Genomic DNA, 17409 nt, shown 5'->3' with positions numbered 1-17409 from the left:
TTGAATAACAAAAATAAGCAATTTCACCCTTTGGAGACTTCGAGAACAGTTAAATCACAGAGTAAATCTATTTTAGGAAGATAACAGGCCATATTGCTATAACGTGTTTTTTGTTTATCGAGTGGAATCAGCTATCACTTAACTGCGCATTCATGACCATTTATGAATTTTCCTATTTAAAGACAAGTCTGGGCCATACTTTGTATCATACATCGATAGACTTCAAATCAACTACAGTTGAAATTTATTGCTTTGTTCTGCTTAATTCAATCATTGTTTTACTTGATAATCAAATATAATGGATCAATCAAACCGAACCAACCAGTGTAATCCTGACCATAAGAAAAGTGGCCCAGGTCACGAGGCTGGTGAGTAAACTTAACATTATTACTATTTGTTGTCATTCAATTATTAACTTCAATTACAGGCTACAAAGGGACTGGAACCAAGAGTGATCTTGATAATCATAGTGACCAAATGAACAAAAACAATCCTGCTTACGAAAGAAGTCGAGCTGGGGATATGAAATGATCAACAGGTTATTCCAAGACTCAATGATGATTTTATTCTAATAGATTTTCTTTGCAGCTTACATCTATTGAATCTTTACAGAATTAAATGAAATTAAATTGAAAATAATTTGTTTATTTCTTTAGTTCATTATTTTAATCATTGAAATATGAATTGTTGAACTCGGTTTACAAAGACACTTTTGTGCATTCAACTTGAACTTTATCTACTCTTTACAGAGGACCATTTATTTATTAAGGCCCATCTGAACCGAACGAGCTTTCTTTAACTTCTGAAATAACTGGTTTCAGTGAAGCTGGTGGCACACTTTGAGTCGCCAGATTCTCGAATTGAGGATAAAAAAGGTCCAAAATGTTTTTGAACTGTCTCAAAACAGACTCAATCTGAGAGGCACGATTATCAGTGATGCCAGTTTGATCTCCATAACGATTTCTTTGAATTACAGGATCACTATATTTAAAGTTGACTAAAGGATTTAGTTTACGTTTAGTTAGCGAAGCGGTCAATCTTTGAAGTTCATTATATTTTTCATTCGATTCCTTCGTCTCAATGTGTTGGAGATGTGCTTTTATAAGGTTATTTGTTTCCTTGATAAGATTATCATTGGACATAACATTGATCTGTTTGAGTAAATCGTCTGGAGTTGAATTGAATTTACCCTCTTCCGGTCTTAATTCAATCGGAAACATTTCATTATTCAAAATGTATTGTTCAATCGAATACTTAACTCGTTCAGTTCCATTGATGGCAAAATAATCCGTTTTTTGTAATGCATTTAACCGTTTGTCCAACGCTTCAAGACTTTTTACTTTCAAAGTAAACAAATTCCGTTGATTTGAACTTAAATTTTCCAGAGATTTCTTGAGCTCTTCAACCATTTTAACAGTGTTTTCTATTCTTGAATGTAGAAAAGAAGCGACCAATGGAGCACTGTAGTTATCAGCAATTTGTAGAAGTAAAACTCCATCCTCTAATGGAACTGGTTTGGCTAAGAATTGATCTGAAACACCAGAAAATATTAAGTCTTTTGTCCCCAAAAATTTCTATCCTAATGATGATAGATAGTACTTACTTTGTAAACAAACGAGTATAAAACAATTGATTAAAATTGATTTCATGTTGTGTTGATGTCGAGTTTAATTTTGTCAATTAAGCAACAAAGATGATTCACTGAACTTGCATAAAACAGCACAAATGGTGTTGATTTGATATCTGAGGAAACAACAACTTGACTAACATTAAAATAACAGTTTCAAGTGTCTTTCAAGTGAGACTCTAGACAACCAGAGAAGCTTAAAAAGCAAAGTAACAATAGTTACAAGCAAAGGTTATTTTATTTTTGTATTTTATCATAATCTTCAAAGTTTACGTTATCTAAGGGGTCAACTCATTAATCAAATCCTTTCCCTTTTTTAAACTCATTTTGCAATCTTTGATTTTACTCTTTGGTCATTGCCTATCATTACAAATTAGTTTTCTTATCTGAAAAACTCTTATTCTTATTGTTAGCTATAAACGTATTTCCTTTTTCCTCATTAGACATCAGTCTTACTTTTACTCTATTACTGACTTGAACCTTAGTCAAGTATTCTTGCCCTCAATTGTCAGTCTTTAAGATTTAAGACCAATAATGCTAGCCAAAGTACCCTTTCCAAAATGTTATAAGATTATAATTACGATAAAAAGGAGAAGACTGAATGCTGATAAAATCGACACTACAAGATTATTAATTGAATGAAGTATGCCAATAGTAACAACTCCAGACATGGCAACTTGCAACTAAAGATGTTCACAGATGTGAGAAAAGTGTTGCACCAAAAAGCGTCAATGGTTTCCCTGACTGGATTATATTAGAGTGATCAATGGCATAAACGCGTTCGAAGTATTTGAGGCTATCAATACTCTTTTTTGTTCAAGGAAAGTGTTTGAATTATCCGTTGAAATCTTTAGTTCAATATTTATAGTCATTTTCAAAAGGACGATTTCATGAGAAAATTGTTTCTTTTATTTCTCACTTACAAATAAGAGATAAGTTTTCCTTTACTTTCAAAGTTACTGATATTGGAAGCAGATCTGAAAAGCAAGAACAATGCATCCAGTGTTATTACAGTAATCGCATTGGCAATAAGTGATGAATGATTCACTTGAAATAAATGTTTTCCTCCTGGTTAACATCTATCGAATCCATGACTTACAATATAAGAAAATTGAGTCACTTGATTGAATAATAACTTGTTTTATTTAGTAACAAAATTGTTTTTCCATGTTTAGAGTAATGGAAATATGATTTTAACTAACAAAAGAAAAGGTTTTCATTTGCATTCTAGGACCAGAGTGGAACTGTAATTCTCGGTCACAGGTGACGAGATTAAAATGGATTTCCACTCGTTTTTACTGTGCATCAGATTCACAAACTACGTTCGTTAAGTGTTAATAGGGTGGTGTTGTATCTTGATCAGGATTAGATGTAACCACCTCGATTCGAGGCTCGTGGCTATCAGTTACTTCATTCCCTTTAATAGTTGACTTTGGATCAGCCAAATGATTAAACTGGGCGTAAAAGAAGTCAACAATCGTCTTTACTTTTCTTAGCACTGTACCAATTGCAACTTTACGAGGATCATTGACATTATTGTAACCGTAATTACCATTATTTGGTGGATACGAGTAATTGGCCAACAGCTTCAGCTCTCGTTTCGCCATGAAAGCAGACAGTTTTTGCATTCGATTGCTATCAAAACTTCGCTCTTTTTCATCGATATCCGTCAAGTATGTCTGTATCATAGTATTAGTCGAACTGATCAATACATCGCTGGTTTTCAATGGAAGATCTTCCAACAAAGCGTCTGGAGTAACAACAACCTTAACTGATCCATAGGAACCAAACTCAACTGGATACATTTCATTTTGCATGATGAACTGTTCAATAAAATACTTTACTTTTTCAGTTCCATTGAAATCAAAGTAATCCGCCTTTTCAAGAGCAGTTAACTGCTCGTCCAATAATTCAAGCGTCTTTCCAGCCAAATCAAAGACATCAACTTTCGATTGATCCAAATCTTTAAGAGAGCTTTTAATTTTGGAAATCATTTCTTCGTTCTTCTGGATCCTTGAATGTAGGAATGAGACAACCAGTGGAGCACTGTATTGGTCAGCAATTTGTCGCAAGAACTTGGCTTCTTCCAAAGGTGCTGATCGAGTTAATGGCAAAACTAAATCAAAAGCAAAACATTAAATTTTAGCTACAATCTAAGGTTAACTGAAATCCTTACCTAAAACAAACGCCATCAACATGAATGGTACTTCAATTTTGCATTTACATCCTGATGATCGTAAAGTAGCCATTTTAATTACAGCAGAAAATCTTCCACGATATTTTTAACTGTTCACAAATAATAAACCCAATACGTATACACAGTTTTACTGCTTCCAGACTATGGTTTTAATAAACCTTTGAATGCTATTAACAACAAGATGAAATTCTGATATCAAACAATGGCTTATTGTTTTCGAGCTTGAATATCGCTCAATCGATCAAGATAATATTGGGTATTCTCAACCTTACCATTCAATCAACATTTTTGGTTACAATAAAATAAATTTCAAACGCAATAATGCATTTATGAGATTTATTTATAAAGCAATCAAAACGCCCTAATAAGACTTAAAGAAAACATTCAGTAAAAAGCTGTGTATATTAACTAATTAACTTTGCAATTTTCATGAGAATCTCCAGCATCGACATGTTAGCATTTGAGTATGAATCAATATGATTTGAAATTTTATTAAAATGTATCGTAAACTTAACTCGTTCGGTTCCATTGAAGTTTAAATAATCTGTTTCTTAATGAAGTTAGTTGTTTGTCCAAAGCTTCAAGCTTTTTTCGTTCAAAGTTAGCAAATTGTGTCAACTTTTGCTTCTCGACTCGATGTCTTCGATCATTTGAGCAGGGTTTTGTATTCTTGAGTGTAAAAAACGAAGAAGTAAATGGAGCACTGTTCGTTTGCGAAGTAAATCTCCTAGTGGAACTGGTTTGACTAAAATTGATCTGAAACATAAAAAAATATCATTTTTTGGTTCCCAAAAATTTCGACCCTTATTCGTATATACGATACAAGTCGAACTAATTATTTATGAATGACATACGAAAATATTATTAACATCAAGATAAAACTCTGGTGCCAAACATTTAGTTGTGCTAAGTTTGAATATCGCTCAATTGGTCGAGTCAGTATGTCTAGATAGTATTGAATCTACATTTTTCATATACAATAAATGAAAGACCAATGATAAAACATTGCATTTTTAGATGATTTATTTATAAAGTAATTAAGTTAACTTGATAATTAATGGGAGCATCGAGTCTGTAGGAACTTCCAACTGTTGATTTTAACTACTTTCACGAAATCCATTCTTCTGCATGCTGCTTCTACTGACAACAGAATCAGAAAGAAATTCAAAATTTATTGTTAAAACTGACCAAAGTTTCCATTAACATCTATAATGAACCTACAGAGCAATAGCAATAAAAAATGAGAGATCACGTAATTGATCACACTTGAGAACTCTTCAAATTGAGTGAATGATTGCAATTAACAGCAAGCCATAATTAATGCTGTTTAGGATTAATTAAAAATGTTTTTCAAGATGTTAATCGTTTTAAAACTCGTGAGGTTTTGAATTGAATAACAAAAACAAGAAACTTAATTCCTTTGTTGACTTGAAGGAAGGGTTAATTACATTTGAATCGAAACATCTTGAAGTGATGAGATAAACATGGGTTTCATCTTCGAATCAAAGTCTAATAACTTCTCAGTAGCTTGACTTTGGAATCAATAAATTCTTTTCTTGGGAAAGTTTCATTGTAAAAGAATCATATTTATGTTTATTTACAACATCCGAAACCATTAGATTCTCATTCTTGATTAACTCCCGATGAATGAGCATCGATCAACTTTCCTATTTAAAGGCAAATCTGGATCATTCGTTATGCCATGTATTGGCAGCTTCTCCTCAGTTTAAAGTTTATTTCTTTGTTTTGTTTCATTCAATAATTGTTGAACATCATCTAATTGAACATCATGGACCGTGAAAATCGTACCAATCAATGTAATCCATCTCATATCCCAAGTGGCCCAGGTCACAATACGGGTAAGTAAACTTATATTATTACTGTATTTGTTGTCATTCAATTATTAACTTCAATTTCAGGTTACGCTGGGACTGGAACCAAGAGTGATCTTGGAAACCATGCAAACCAGGGTAATCCTAACAATCAAGCGTATCACAGCAGCCGAGGTGGAAACAAGAAGTGAACATGAACAGCTTATTCCAAGATTGGATAATTTGTTTCTAATTCATTTCCTTTAAAGTTTGACATCTATTGAATCTTATTAAATAAAGAGATTTTTAAACTTGAAGCAAATTGTTTTATTCCATTATTTTAAATTGTTTCACTCATCAAATCATTACTTGAAGTATCAGAAGATGATTTTTAGCTGCAGCCTTAGTGCCAAGTCTCGCGATTTTTACAAATTATGATTATTTATAATAGATTACTCGATAATAAAATCGATTTAGGAGCAACTGAATCAAGACTTTTTTCACAGAATCACAGCCAACATAACACTAAACTAACTTACCCACAGGTTGATTTGCTAAGATCACTCAAGTCTCAATCTCAGTCGCTATATTTAAAGTCAACTAACAAGGGCTTCATTTTGTGCTTAGTGAGCGAAGCAGCCAATCTTTGAAGCTCATTATATTTTTGACTTTATTGACTTTTGACTTATTATATAACTTGACTAACATTAAATACATTGTATAATAGCTTCAAGTGTTTTCAATCGACTAAGACTTGAGACAATCAAAGAATACAAAAAAGAACAATGAACAATGAAGAATTTTTGACACTTATTCCGATACACACTCTAAACAACATGTATCCTTAGTCCCATACAACTCTTCCATGTTCAACACATGTTAGTTTTTTATTTTTCAACCCTTAATGCAGAATTTTCAATAACTAATGCCGAAACTGTCTCAACATTGGTCTGCTAATTGGCGAAAAACTATTTAAATTTTTATTCAATCCATTGATTCTAGCTGCTTTTTCGGTACCCTTAATCTCAAGAAGTGCATTTTATCAATGTTTATAAAATCAACCCTCCGCGTTAATAAAATTGAATGCACAATGCCAAAAGTTATTATTAATAAATGGAATATGTGAACAACTCCAGACATTGCAACGTGAAACTAAAGGTGAACCTTAACCAGGTATGGGAAAAGTTTTGCACCAAAAAGAGTTAATTGTTTCCCTAAAAGAATTCTTAGCGGGATTAATGGCATAAACGCGTTTAAAGATATCTGAGGTTATCAAGACACTTTTTTGTCCAAGAAAAGTACCAAAAGAGTTTGAAAATCTTTTGTATAATATTTATAAGTTATTAGTTAGTTGCAAAAAGACGATTTCACGGGAATTGTTTCTTTTATTTCTCATTGTAATAAGATAAATTTTATTTTGGTCCATAAGTGATGAACAACTTCGAAATTATAAAATACCTTTTTCTTCTCTATTTACGCTTATTGAACCCATGATTTAAAATATAATGAAATTGAGTTTGAGACTTATTATATTAATGATAACTTGTTTACTTTAGCAATTAAATTGTTTTTTCATGTTTATAGTAAAGAAAGACTCGATTTTTCTTTTTCCATTCTTAAGCCCGAGTCGGTTTTTCTCCCTGTTTCGGTCACAGGTAACGGTGTTAAAAGTTGTTTTTCATCATTACTTTCCTTTCCTAGGTGGTGGTGGTGTTGTCCGCCACATGAGAAATGGTTCTTCTTGCCTCTGAGGATTGATTGTTACCACATCCACTTCAAAATCGGGGCTATCAGATGCTTTACTCATTTTGGTAGTTGACTCGGTTTGTACTCCGGCCACTCGTAACGCGGGTTGTATCTGTTTTGATTCACTTTCGTTGACTGAATTTTCATTAGCTTTGGTAGTTGACTTTGGATCAGACAAATGGTTAAACTGAGAATAAAAGAAGTCAACAATTGTCTTTACTTTTCTTAACACTATACCAAGTGCAACTTTACGAGGTTCTCTAAGATCATTGTTAGCGTAGTTATAATAATTTGGTGGATACTCATAATTGGCCAACAGTTGTAGCTCTCGTCTAGCCAGATAAGCAGCCAGTTTTTGCATTCGATTGCTACCAAAACTTCGCTCTTTTTCATCGATATCGGTCAAGTATGTTTGTATCATTTTATTAGTCGAATTGATCAGTGCATCACTCGTTTTCAATGTAAGATCCTCCAAAAGAGCATCAGGAGTAAATGCAACCTTAACTGATACATAGGAACCAAACTCAATTGGATACATTTCGTTTTGCATGATGAATTGTTCAATGAAATACTTTACTTTTTCAGTTCCATTGAAATCAAAGTAATTAGCATTTTCCAAAGCGGTTAACTGTTCGTCCAATAATTCAAGCGTCTTTTCAGCCAATCCAAAGACATCAATTTTAGATTGATCCAAATCTTTAAGAGAGCTTCTAATTTTGGAAATCATTTCTTCATTTTTCAGTATTCTTGAATGTAGGAATGAGGCAACCAATGGAGCACTGTATTGGTCAGCAATTTGCCGCAACAACTTGGCTTCTTCCAATGGGGCAGATCGACTTGATGGCAAACCTTAAACAAAAAACAAATCATTAAATTTTAGCTAAAGTCTTTTGGTTAACTGAAATCCTTACCTAAAATAAACGCCACAAACAAGAATAGTAATCCAATTGTGGATTTATGTCCAAATGAATGTAAAGTGTTCATTTTAATTAAATCAAACCAAATCCTTTGCTATACTTAAACGTTGATAAATAATAAACACAAAAAGTAAACTAAGTTTCGAACTTCTGGCCAGACTAACTTGCAGATAAATCTTTATATTCTATTGACAACAAGATAAAACTCTGATAATAAACAATAGCTTATTGTTTTCGAACTTGAATATCGCTCAATTGATCAAGTCAGCATACCTAATAGATAATATTGAATCTACTAAACGCAACCATTTGATCAAAGATTCGACTTCTGTGCGGTTTATTTATAATTCAAACTCCTTAATAAGTATTTTAACGAAAACATCGAATCTGATGGATTTAGCTAATTAACTTTGTAATTTCCACAAAAATCTCCAACGTTGACAGCTTATTATTTTCATTTAAAGTTGACCTGTTAGTATAGTATAGTATTTGAGGTTATTAAGACCTTTTTTTGTTCAAGAAAAGTACCAAAAGAGTTCGAAATTTTTGGTACAATAGCTATAGTTGTAAATCGATGATTTCATGGGAAAAATTGTTTCTTTTATTTCTCATTATATTGAGTTATCATCTTCTTCCAAAAGTGTTAATATTGGAGTTAGATCTGAAAAGCAAAACGAAAGCATTTACTGTTATTACAGTACTGTACTCGCATTGGCAAAAATTGATGAAAGATTCACTGCAAAATTATAAAATAGTTTCCCTTTCGATCGATATCTGAACATCTATTGAGGTTTGAGTTTTCTTGATTGAATGATAACTTGTTTTATTTTAGTAATTAAATTGTTTTGCATGTTTAGAGTGACGAAGACATGATTTAAACGAAGGAAATATTTTCATTTGCGATATTAGATTCAGTCAGTTTTTGCTGTTCTTTTCTCGGCTCACGCTGGAAGGGTTTAAAACGAGCTTTCACTCATTTTAACTTCGCATTAAATTTCCCAAACCTACGGTTGTTCAATGATAATATGGTGTTTTTGTCTCTTGAAGAGGCTTAGATGTAACCACAATGAATCGAGGCTCGAGGCTAACAGGTATTTCACTTGTTTTTTTGCTTGACTTCGGATCAGCCAAATGGTTGAATTGTGCATAAAAGAAGTCAACAATAGCCTTTACCTTTCTTAGCACTGTATCAAGTGCAACTTTACAAGGATCAGTAAGATCATTGTAACCGTAGTTATAAATTGGTGGATACTGGTATTTAGCCAACAGTTGTAGCTCTCGTTTAGCCAAGAAAGCAGCCAGTTTTTGCATTTGATTGCTATCAAAACTTCGCTCTTTTTCATCGATATCCGTCAAGTATGTTTGTATCATAGTATTAGTCTCATTGATCAATACATCGCTCGTTTTCAATGCAAGATCTGCTAACAAAGCGTCTGGAGTAACAGCAACCTTAACTAATCCATAGGAACCAAACTCAATTGGATACATTTCGTTTTGCATGATGAATTGTTCAATGAAATACTTTACTTTCTCAGTTCCATTGAAATCAAAGTAATCAGCCTTTTCCAGAGCAGTTAACTGTTCATCCAACAGTTGAAGCGTCTTTTCAGCCAAATCGAAGACATCAACTTTTGATTGATCCAAATCTTTAAGAGAGCTTTTAATTTTGGTAATCATTTCTTCATTTTTCAGTATTCTTGAATGTAGGAATGACACAACCAATGGAGCACTGTATTGGTCAGCAACTTGTCGCAAGAACTTGGCTTCTTCCAATGGGGCAGATCGACTTGCTGGCAAACCTTAAAGATACAACCAAAAAGAATTCATCAGATATTATCTAAATTTTTTTATTACACTGGTAGCTGCACTTAACGCAACAAATTAGGATTCTAGTTAACGCAATTTTTTAGGTGTCGCCATCTTTGGTATTTATTGTTTTAGAGACATTAGTATTTAAGTAATGCTCAACTTTGATATAGTTGTATGACCTTATAGATGGCGACTATGATAAAAATTGATCTATTTGCTGCGTTAACGGCAGCTACCAGTGTAACTGAAATCCTTACCTAAAATAAACGTCATCAACATCAATGGTAATCCAATTTTGCATTTACATCCTGAAGATCGTAAAGTAGCCATTTCAATTACAACAGAAAATCTTTTAAAATATTTTCAATTGTTCACAAATAATTAATCCAATAAGTATACTAAACTGAACTGCTTTAATCCAAATATCTGTTTAATAAACCTGTGAATGTTACTAACAACAAGATAAAATTCTGATATCAAACGATAGCTTATTATTCGCGAGGTTAAATATAACTCAATCGAGTCAGCATACCTAGATAATATTTAATCTATTAATATTCAACCCCACCATTCGTTCAAATGGTAACATTTTACAATAAAATGAATAAATAACAAATGATTTCATTTTCATATGATTTATTTATAAATCAGTTAAAACGCCCTAATAAGTTTTTAACGAGCACATCGAAACTGAAGTAATGCAATGCTGCTTATATTAGCTAATTAATAATTTCATGAGAATTTCAAGCGTTGACAGCTTAAAATTTCAGTATGAATGAATATGATTTGCTTCGATCTTTTGCCCTAAAATTCTATCCTTCTTCATCTTCAGCAGATTGTTAAATGGTTTTAATGCAGACGATGTTGCACTTTGAGTCGCGAGATTTGCAAATAGTGGATTTGAGGTGAGTAACTAAGGAGAACTTTCAACTGTTTATTTGAACTACTTTCACGAAATCCATTCTTCTGCTGGATGCTTCTACTACTAATAGAATCAGAAAGAATGAAAATTTATTGTTATAACTGACCAAAGTTTCCATTAATATCGATAATAAAACTTTAAAGCAATAGCAATAAACAATGAGAAACCACGGGTGTAGAGTCTTTTCGCAAATTGAGAGCTTTCAAATCCATTCGCAGTAACTTGCTAATTTTGGAAAAAGGATTAGGATTAACAAAAATCAGGGAAAGGTTCAGTAAATGCTTTTGTTGTTTCCGAAAAAATCTTGCGAACACATTGATTATTTGAAATATATAAGCAGGAAAAATATGAATTCAATTCATTTATCTATTGTTTAGCATGATAGAAGTTTTACATTCCCAAAGAGGTGGCAAGTAACTTGTTTTCAATGAATTTCTGAACAATAACAGAAATAAAAATAGTGATGTGATCTATTGGAAGTGTTCTGAGTCTCAATGTGTTGTATCAGTTCATACTGATTAACTTATAATTTGCTCAGGAGTAATAATGATCATAATCATGGTGTTCATTGTCAAAAAATTGAAAAAATAAGGTTGAAAAATCAAATTTTGGTTATTGGTTTTAAAGCTTTTGATTTTCAAGCTTAACAACTAATTGTTAAACCATGTTTTTGCTCACTGCTTTGCAAATAGGATTTGCGAAAAGACTCCAAACCGAAACCACGTAATTGATCAGACTTGTGAACTCTCCAAATTGATTGAATGATTGCAATTAACAGCGAGTCAAAATTAATGCTGTTTAGGATTAATTAAAAATGTTTTTCAAGATGTTAATCGTTTTGAAACTCGTGAGGTTTGAATTGAATCACAAAAACAAGAAACTTAATTCCTTTGTTGACTTGAAGGAAGGGTTAATTACATTTGAATCGAAACATCTTGAAGTCATGAGATAAACATGGGTTTCATCTTCGAATCAAAGTCTAATAACTTCTCAGTAGCTTGACTTGGGAATCAATTAATTCTATTCTTGGGAAAGTTTCATTGTAAAAGCTGGAGCACTGTAGCTGTCAGCAATTTGTCGAAGTAAAGACACCATCTTCTAATGGAGCTGACGCGTCTAAGAATTGATCTGAAAGACCAGAAAATATTAGTTTTTATTTCAAATATTTCTACAATATCGAGTTTATGATACTTACTCTGTAAACAAATCAGTATAATGTGCTTGATCAAAATCAAAATCATGTTTAATAGCATTTATGTAGAGTTAAATTTTGTAGAATAAGTATTAAAGACGATTTGATTAACTCGCATAAACAAGCACGAATGATGTTTATTTGATATCTGAGGAAATAACAACTTGACTAACATTAAATATAACAGCTTCAAGTGTTTTGGATCGATTAAGACCTGAGACAATAAGAGAATACAAAAAGAACAATGAACAATAAGGAATTTTCGACTCTAAACTTCATGAATTCTTAGTCCCATGTCTTTCATGTTTAACTCATGTTGATTTTTCGTTTTCTAATCCTTAATGCCAAAACTGTCTCAACATTTGTTTGGGATTGTCGATCAGCAAGAACAATTATTAAATTAGATGGTTTACAGTTGTCTTTTTGTTAGATTTTCATAGCAGCTTATAACATCATAACATAAAGTTAAGAACATAAAGAATCGAATTGAAATCCCAAGTTGAATATAAATTGTTTTATTTATTATTCTAGATTATTTTATTATCTTTATTAAACAATTAATCATTAAAAATGAGAACTTTTGTATTCTTTTACAATGGATGCTTGACATCAACTCGAGCTTTGACTTCTGGTGTAACTGGGTTCAATGAAGATGATGGTGCACTTTGAGTCGCGATACTCTCAAATTGATGATAAAAAAGATCCACAATGCTTTTGCACTGTCGCAGGACAGATTCAATTTGAGGTGCACGATTATCAGTGGTGCCAATTCGCTCTCCATAATCATCTCGACGGATCTCTGGTTCGCTAAATTTAAAGTTAACTAAGGTCTTTAGTTTGTGTTTGGTTAGCGAAGCAGCGAATCTTTGAAGTCCATTATATTTTTCATTCGATTCCTTCTCTTCAATGTCTTTCAAATAAACGTTTATAAGATCATTTGTATCCTTAATAAGATCATCATTGGACATAACATTGAGCTGCTTAAGCAAATCGTCTGGAGTTGAATTGAATTTCGTCTCTTCGAATCCCAACTCAGTTGGAAACATTTCATTATTCAAAATGTATTGTTCAATTAAATACTTAACTCGTTCGGTTCCATTGAAGTTGAAATAATCTGTTTTTTGCAATGAAGTTATTTGTTTGTCCAACGCTTCAAGACTTTTTACTTTCAAAATGAACAAATTTCGTTGATTTTCACTCAAATTTTCCAACGAATTCTTGATGTCTTCAACCATTTCAGCAGTATTCTCTATTCTTGAATGTAAAAACGAAGCAACCAATGGAGCACTGTAGCTATTAGCAATTTGTCGAAGTAAAACGCCATCTTCTAATGGAACTGACTTGGCTAAGATTTGATCTGAAACACCAAAAAATAAAGTTTTCGTTTATAAAAATTTTAATGACATTGAGTTAAGGATAATATGAAACTTACTTTGTAAATAAATGAGTATAAAACATTTGATCAAAATCAAGTTCATTTTCGGTTGCATTGATGACGAGTTGGCTTTTGTCAATCAAGTATTAAAGACGATTTGATGAACTTGCTAGTATTAATACCAAATGATTTTGGATATCTTTAATCACAAGAAACGCAATTTACGATCAACGGCAATAAAATTAACTCTTCAAGTCTATTGATTGAGTGCTGAATGCCAAAACTAGCTATTAATAAATGAAGTGAATAACTTGTTAGACATGAAACTTTAAACTAAAGATATACACAGTTGCGGTAAAGCGTAAATAGCTCCATAACTGGATCATTTTAGAGGGATCAATGGCTTAATCCATGAGATTTAGACATAAAATAGTTTCTTTCTCCAGATTCGTATCTGGATAACTCGACATCTATTGAATCTTTAACTGAATGATAACTTGTTTTATGTTAGAAAATTGTTCGATTTGAATATCGCTCAATCGGTCCATTCAGTATACCTAGATATATTGAGTCCACATTGTGATTTACAATAAAAAAAATATTTGATCAAATATTGCATTTTTATACGCTTTATACAATTTAAACGAATCTGAAAATATTTTAAACTGTTTATTCCAAGCACTTTGGCTTCTATGCTTCTTTATGCTACTTCTACTAAAGTCAGATGATAGTTATCGATTTGTTGTTAAAACTGATCGGAACTGTATTATTGATGTGCAAGTTTCTATTGACACCGATAATAAACCTTTAGAAGCAATTGAAACAGTTATTAAAAATGTTCATCAGCCTTTTGGACTTCAGACCGATTGAATGATTTCAATTAACAATAAGAAAAGATTAATGTGTTTGCGATTAATTAATGTTGATGTTTCTGATGCTATAATCGATGTTTTTGAAGATCTTAATCGTTTTACGTCTCATAATGTTATGGATTGAATCACAAAAACAAGTAACTTAATTCCTTTGTTGACTTGAAGAAAGGGTTAATTTCATTTGAATCAAAACATCCTGAAGTCTGGAGATAAACACGAGAGCTTCCTTCTTCCTTCCAATCCTTCCTTCAAATTTCCTATTTAACCTCAAATCTAAACCATACTTTGTATCATACAACTTAAAACTTCACTTGAAAACAGTTAAAAGTTTATTTCTTTGTTTCGTTTCATTGAATCGTTGTTTAACTTGTAAATTTAATATAATGGATCCTTCAAACCGAACCAACCAATGTAACCCAACACACATGCCAAGTGGAAAAGGCCACAATGCTGGTGAGTTAACTTAACATTATTACTATTTGTTGTCATTTAATTACTGACTCTAATTACAGGCTACAAAGGGACTGGAACCAAGAGTGATCTTGATAATCATGGTAACCAAATGAATCCCCAGAATGCTGCTTATGCCGGTAGTCGAAGTGGAAATAAGAAGTGAACATGGACAAATGCTTATTCCAAGATTCATAAAGTGGTTATTTTTATTCTAATGCATTTTCTTTGCAGCTTGACATTTATTGAATCTTATAAAATAAAATTTAATTTAAAATAATGTGTTTCAGCTCATTATAGATTTTTCTCTTCATTAAATCATTACTTTGAAATATCAGATGATCCTTAGATCGCATCCTTAGTAGCAACTCTCGCGACTTTTATAAAATATGCTTCTTCGTTATAAATTACTCGGTAGTCAAATCAATTTAGGAATAACTGAATGATTTTCAATCAAGTTAACTTCGTTAATTTTTTACTGTTTGTAGAGGACTTCAACTTAACTTTTGACTTCGGAAGTAACTGTTACAATGAAGATGATGGTGTACTTTGAGTCAAGAGATTCAAACTAAAAGCTTCAGTTTGTGACTAGTTAGCGAAGCAGCCAATCTCAAGTCTTGAAGATGGTATTTTTAAAATGATTTTTATCCTTAATAAGTTGATCACTGGATATGATATTTAGCTGTTTGAGTAAATCGTCTTGAATTCAATTGAATTTCACTAGTGAGATATATAATTTGAAATACTTATATTGACATAGATCTGAAACCTGATCTGAAAAGATGATGAAAGCTGAGATCTGAGAAGCAACAACAGAGCATCCAGTGCTATTACAGTACTAGCATCCGCAATAAGTGAACAATTCGCTTCAATGAAAAAGTTTTTTTCTTCCCGATTGATATCTAACATCTATTAAGTTTTGATTTTTGATTTTTCACGATTGAATAATACTTGTAATGGAATTGTTCTTTCCATGTTTGAAGTAGAAAAATAATTTTACGAAGAAATTATTTCATTAAAATTCTAATATTGTCTTTAATCTTTCAAAGTCAGTCATCAGTAAGTGATTTTTTCATTTTCATTCGCAGGTCGGATTTTCATCCCTTGAGGGCCACAGTACCAAGATTAAAAAAAGTTATAGTGAAATACAGACGGGACTGTAGCCACATCCACTTGGAAATCGGGGGGAAATATTTCAATGGTATTTGACTCTGGCCTAGCTGCGGTATTTACCTCGACTTCAAATTCAGAGGGGAAAGATTGTTTTTCTTCCCTTTCGTTGACTAAATTTTCATTCATATTGGTACTTGACTTTAGACCAAACTTGGTTGTTACCTCGGTCTCAATTTCCGATTGTTCTTCTTGTCTTTTGTTGACTGACTTTTCACCCATTCTGTTGGTTGACTTTAGATCAGCCAAATAGTTGAACTGAGCATAGAAGAAGTCAACAATTCTCTTTACTTTTCTTAGCACTGCACCAAGTGCAAATTTAGGATCATTAGCTTCATTGTAACCGTCATTACCATAGGATGGTGGATACTGGTAATTGCTTAATAGCTTTAGCTCTCGTTTAGCCAAGAAAGCAGCCAGCTTCTGCATTCGATTGCTACCAAAACTTCGCTCTTTTTCATCGATATCGGTCAAATATGTTTGTATCATAGTATTAGTAGAACTGATCATAACTTTGCTCGTTTTCTTTCCAAGATTTTCCAACAAAGCATCAGGAGTAACAGGGACCTTAACTGCTCCATAGGAACCAAACTCAATTGGATACATTTCGTTTTGCATGATGAATTGTTCAATAAAATACTTTACTTTTTCAGTTCCATTGAAATCAAAGTAATCAGCCTTCTCCAGAGCAGTTAACTGTTCATCCAATAATTCAAGAGTTTTTTCAGCCAAATCAAAGACATCAACTTTTGATTGATCCAAATCTTTAAGAGAGCTTTCAATTTTGGAAATCATTTCTTCGTTCTTCTGAATCCTTGAATGTAGGAATGAGACAACCAATGGAGCGCTGTATTGGTCAGCAATCTGTCGCAACAACTTGGCTTCTTCCAATGGTGCAGATCGAGTTAATGGCAAAACTAAATCAAAAACAAAACATTAAATTTTATCTAACATCCAAGTTTAACTGAAATGCTTACCTAAAATCATTGCTAGAAACATCAAGGGTAATCCAATTGTCGATCCACGTACAAACGATTGTAAAGTAGCCATTTTAATAACAAAATCCTTCGCAATGTTGCTAACTGTTGATAAATAATAAACTAAATAAGTAAACCAAGTTGAACCGCTTAAGACTATCTGTTAATAAACCTTCGAATGGTATTAGCAACAAGATAAAACTCTGATATCAAACAATAGCTTATTGTTTTGCAGCTTGAATATCGCTCAATTGTTCAAGTCAGCATACCTAATAGATGATATTGAATCTACTCAACCTCACGATTTAATCTAATGGTGTAATTTTCTTTACGATAAAATAAAT

The 17409-nt window shown here is 32.3% G+C and overlaps 5 protein-coding genes and 3 long non-coding RNA genes across 9 annotated transcripts; 3 read left to right on the top strand and 5 right to left on the bottom strand.

Annotated features, from left to right (window-relative positions):
• The first annotated feature begins 214 nt into the window (after nucleotides 1–214).
• Nucleotides 215–639, top strand: LOC107369215 (uncharacterized). Its single transcript, XR_001570271.3, has 2 exons — nucleotides 215–368; nucleotides 428–639. It is a non-coding gene; the product is annotated as an uncharacterized LOC107369215 (long non-coding RNA).
• On the bottom strand, nucleotides 625–1735 carry LOC107369214 (uncharacterized). The gene is made up of 2 exons (XM_015937147.3): nucleotides 1604–1735; nucleotides 625–1531 (listed from the first exon to the last, which is right to left on the bottom strand). Exons 1-2 carry the CDS (start codon nucleotides 1647–1649, stop codon nucleotides 765–767), a joined length of 813 nt encoding a protein of 270 aa, XP_015792633.2. The 5' UTR covers nucleotides 1650–1735; the 3' UTR covers nucleotides 625–764.
• Nucleotides 1736–2751: 1016 nt separating this feature from the next.
• Nucleotides 2752–3967, bottom strand: LOC107369207 (uncharacterized). The gene is made up of 2 exons (XM_015937138.3): nucleotides 3804–3967; nucleotides 2752–3743 (listed from the first exon to the last, which is right to left on the bottom strand). The coding sequence occupies exons 1-2, from the start codon at nucleotides 3874–3876 to the stop codon at nucleotides 2962–2964; spliced, it is 855 nt and encodes a 284-aa protein (XP_015792624.2). The 5' UTR covers nucleotides 3877–3967; the 3' UTR covers nucleotides 2752–2961.
• A 1564-nt stretch (nucleotides 3968–5531) lies between these two features.
• Nucleotides 5532–5951, top strand: LOC107369208 (uncharacterized). Its single transcript, XR_001570268.3, has 2 exons — nucleotides 5532–5683; nucleotides 5744–5951. It is a non-coding gene; the product is annotated as an uncharacterized LOC107369208 (long non-coding RNA).
• A 1216-nt stretch (nucleotides 5952–7167) lies between these two features.
• On the bottom strand, nucleotides 7168–10512 carry LOC107369226 (uncharacterized). 2 transcript variants are annotated; one of them, XM_015937157.3, is made up of 3 exons: nucleotides 10365–10512; nucleotides 8293–10097; nucleotides 7168–8230 (listed from the first exon to the last, which is right to left on the bottom strand). In XM_015937157.3, exons 2-3 carry the CDS (start codon nucleotides 8363–8365, stop codon nucleotides 7320–7322), a joined length of 984 nt encoding a protein of 327 aa, XP_015792643.2. In that variant the 5' UTR covers nucleotides 8366–10097; nucleotides 10365–10512; the 3' UTR covers nucleotides 7168–7319. The 2 variants fall into 2 exon arrangements, with proteins under 2 accessions (XP_015792643.2, XP_089125054.1); XM_089268928.1 differs by lacking the exon at nucleotides 8293–10097.
• Nucleotides 10513–12720: 2208 nt separating this feature from the next.
• LOC107369049 (uncharacterized) lies at nucleotides 12721–14219 on the bottom strand. Its single transcript, XM_015936965.3, has 2 exons — nucleotides 13654–14219; nucleotides 12721–13578 (listed from the first exon to the last, which is right to left on the bottom strand). The coding sequence occupies exons 1-2, from the start codon at nucleotides 13709–13711 to the stop codon at nucleotides 12812–12814; spliced, it is 825 nt and encodes a 274-aa protein (XP_015792451.2). The 5' UTR covers nucleotides 13712–14219; the 3' UTR covers nucleotides 12721–12811.
• A 549-nt stretch (nucleotides 14220–14768) lies between these two features.
• On the top strand, nucleotides 14769–15198 carry LOC107369053 (uncharacterized). The gene is made up of 2 exons (XR_001570247.3): nucleotides 14769–14921; nucleotides 14981–15198. It is a non-coding gene; the product is annotated as an uncharacterized LOC107369053 (long non-coding RNA).
• A 727-nt stretch (nucleotides 15199–15925) lies between these two features.
• LOC107369218 (uncharacterized) lies at nucleotides 15926–17217 on the bottom strand. The gene is made up of 2 exons (XM_015937149.3): nucleotides 17066–17217; nucleotides 15926–17005 (listed from the first exon to the last, which is right to left on the bottom strand). The coding sequence occupies exons 1-2, from the start codon at nucleotides 17136–17138 to the stop codon at nucleotides 16044–16046; spliced, it is 1035 nt and encodes a 344-aa protein (XP_015792635.2). The 5' UTR covers nucleotides 17139–17217; the 3' UTR covers nucleotides 15926–16043.
• Nucleotides 17218–17409: the final 192 nt, after the last annotated feature.

Source organism: Tetranychus urticae, chromosome 3 (assembly GCF_039701765.1).
Source record: "Tetranychus urticae isolate SD_2017Ah chromosome 3, NJAU_TeUrti_SD_1.0, whole genome shotgun sequence".
In the NCBI taxonomy this organism is placed as follows: domain Eukaryota; kingdom Metazoa; phylum Arthropoda; class Arachnida; order Trombidiformes; family Tetranychidae; genus Tetranychus; species Tetranychus urticae.
Note: the sequence above shows the minus strand (reverse complement) of the source record. Positions and strands in the feature narration are given on the sequence as shown.

Bases quoted from the DNA above. Each gene is read 5' to 3' on its own strand.
- LOC107369214 (XM_015937147.3), bottom strand. From the start codon at position 1,649: ATGAAATCAATTTTAATCAATTGTTTTATACTCGTTTGTTTACAAA. The intron at 1,532-1,603 runs GTAAGTACTATC...CTGGTGTTTCAG, and splicing joins TATACTCGTTTGTTTACAAA to ATCAATTCTTAGCCAAACCA.
- LOC107369207 (XM_015937138.3), bottom strand. From the start codon at position 3,876: ATGGCTACTTTACGATCATCAGGATGTAAATGCAAAATTGAAGTACCA. The intron at 3,744-3,803 runs GTAAGGATTTCA...CTTTTGATTTAG, and splicing joins GTTGATGGCGTTTGTTTTAG to TTTTGCCATTAACTCGATCA.
- LOC107369226 (XM_015937157.3), bottom strand. From the start codon at position 8,365: ATGAACACTTTACATTCATTTGGACATAAATCCACAATTGGATTACTA. The intron at 8,231-8,292 runs GTAAGGATTTCA...TTTTTGTTTAAG, and splicing joins GTTTGTGGCGTTTATTTTAG to GTTTGCCATCAAGTCGATCT.
- LOC107369049 (XM_015936965.3), bottom strand. From the start codon at position 13,711: ATGCAACCGAAAATGAACTTGATTTTGATCAAATGTTTTATACTCATT. The intron at 13,579-13,653 runs GTAAGTTTCATA...TTGGTGTTTCAG, and splicing joins TATACTCATTTATTTACAAA to ATCAAATCTTAGCCAAGTCA.
- LOC107369218 (XM_015937149.3), bottom strand. From the start codon at position 17,138: ATGGCTACTTTACAATCGTTTGTACGTGGATCGACAATTGGATTACCC. The intron at 17,006-17,065 runs GTAAGCATTTCA...TTTTTGATTTAG, and splicing joins GTTTCTAGCAATGATTTTAG to TTTTGCCATTAACTCGATCT.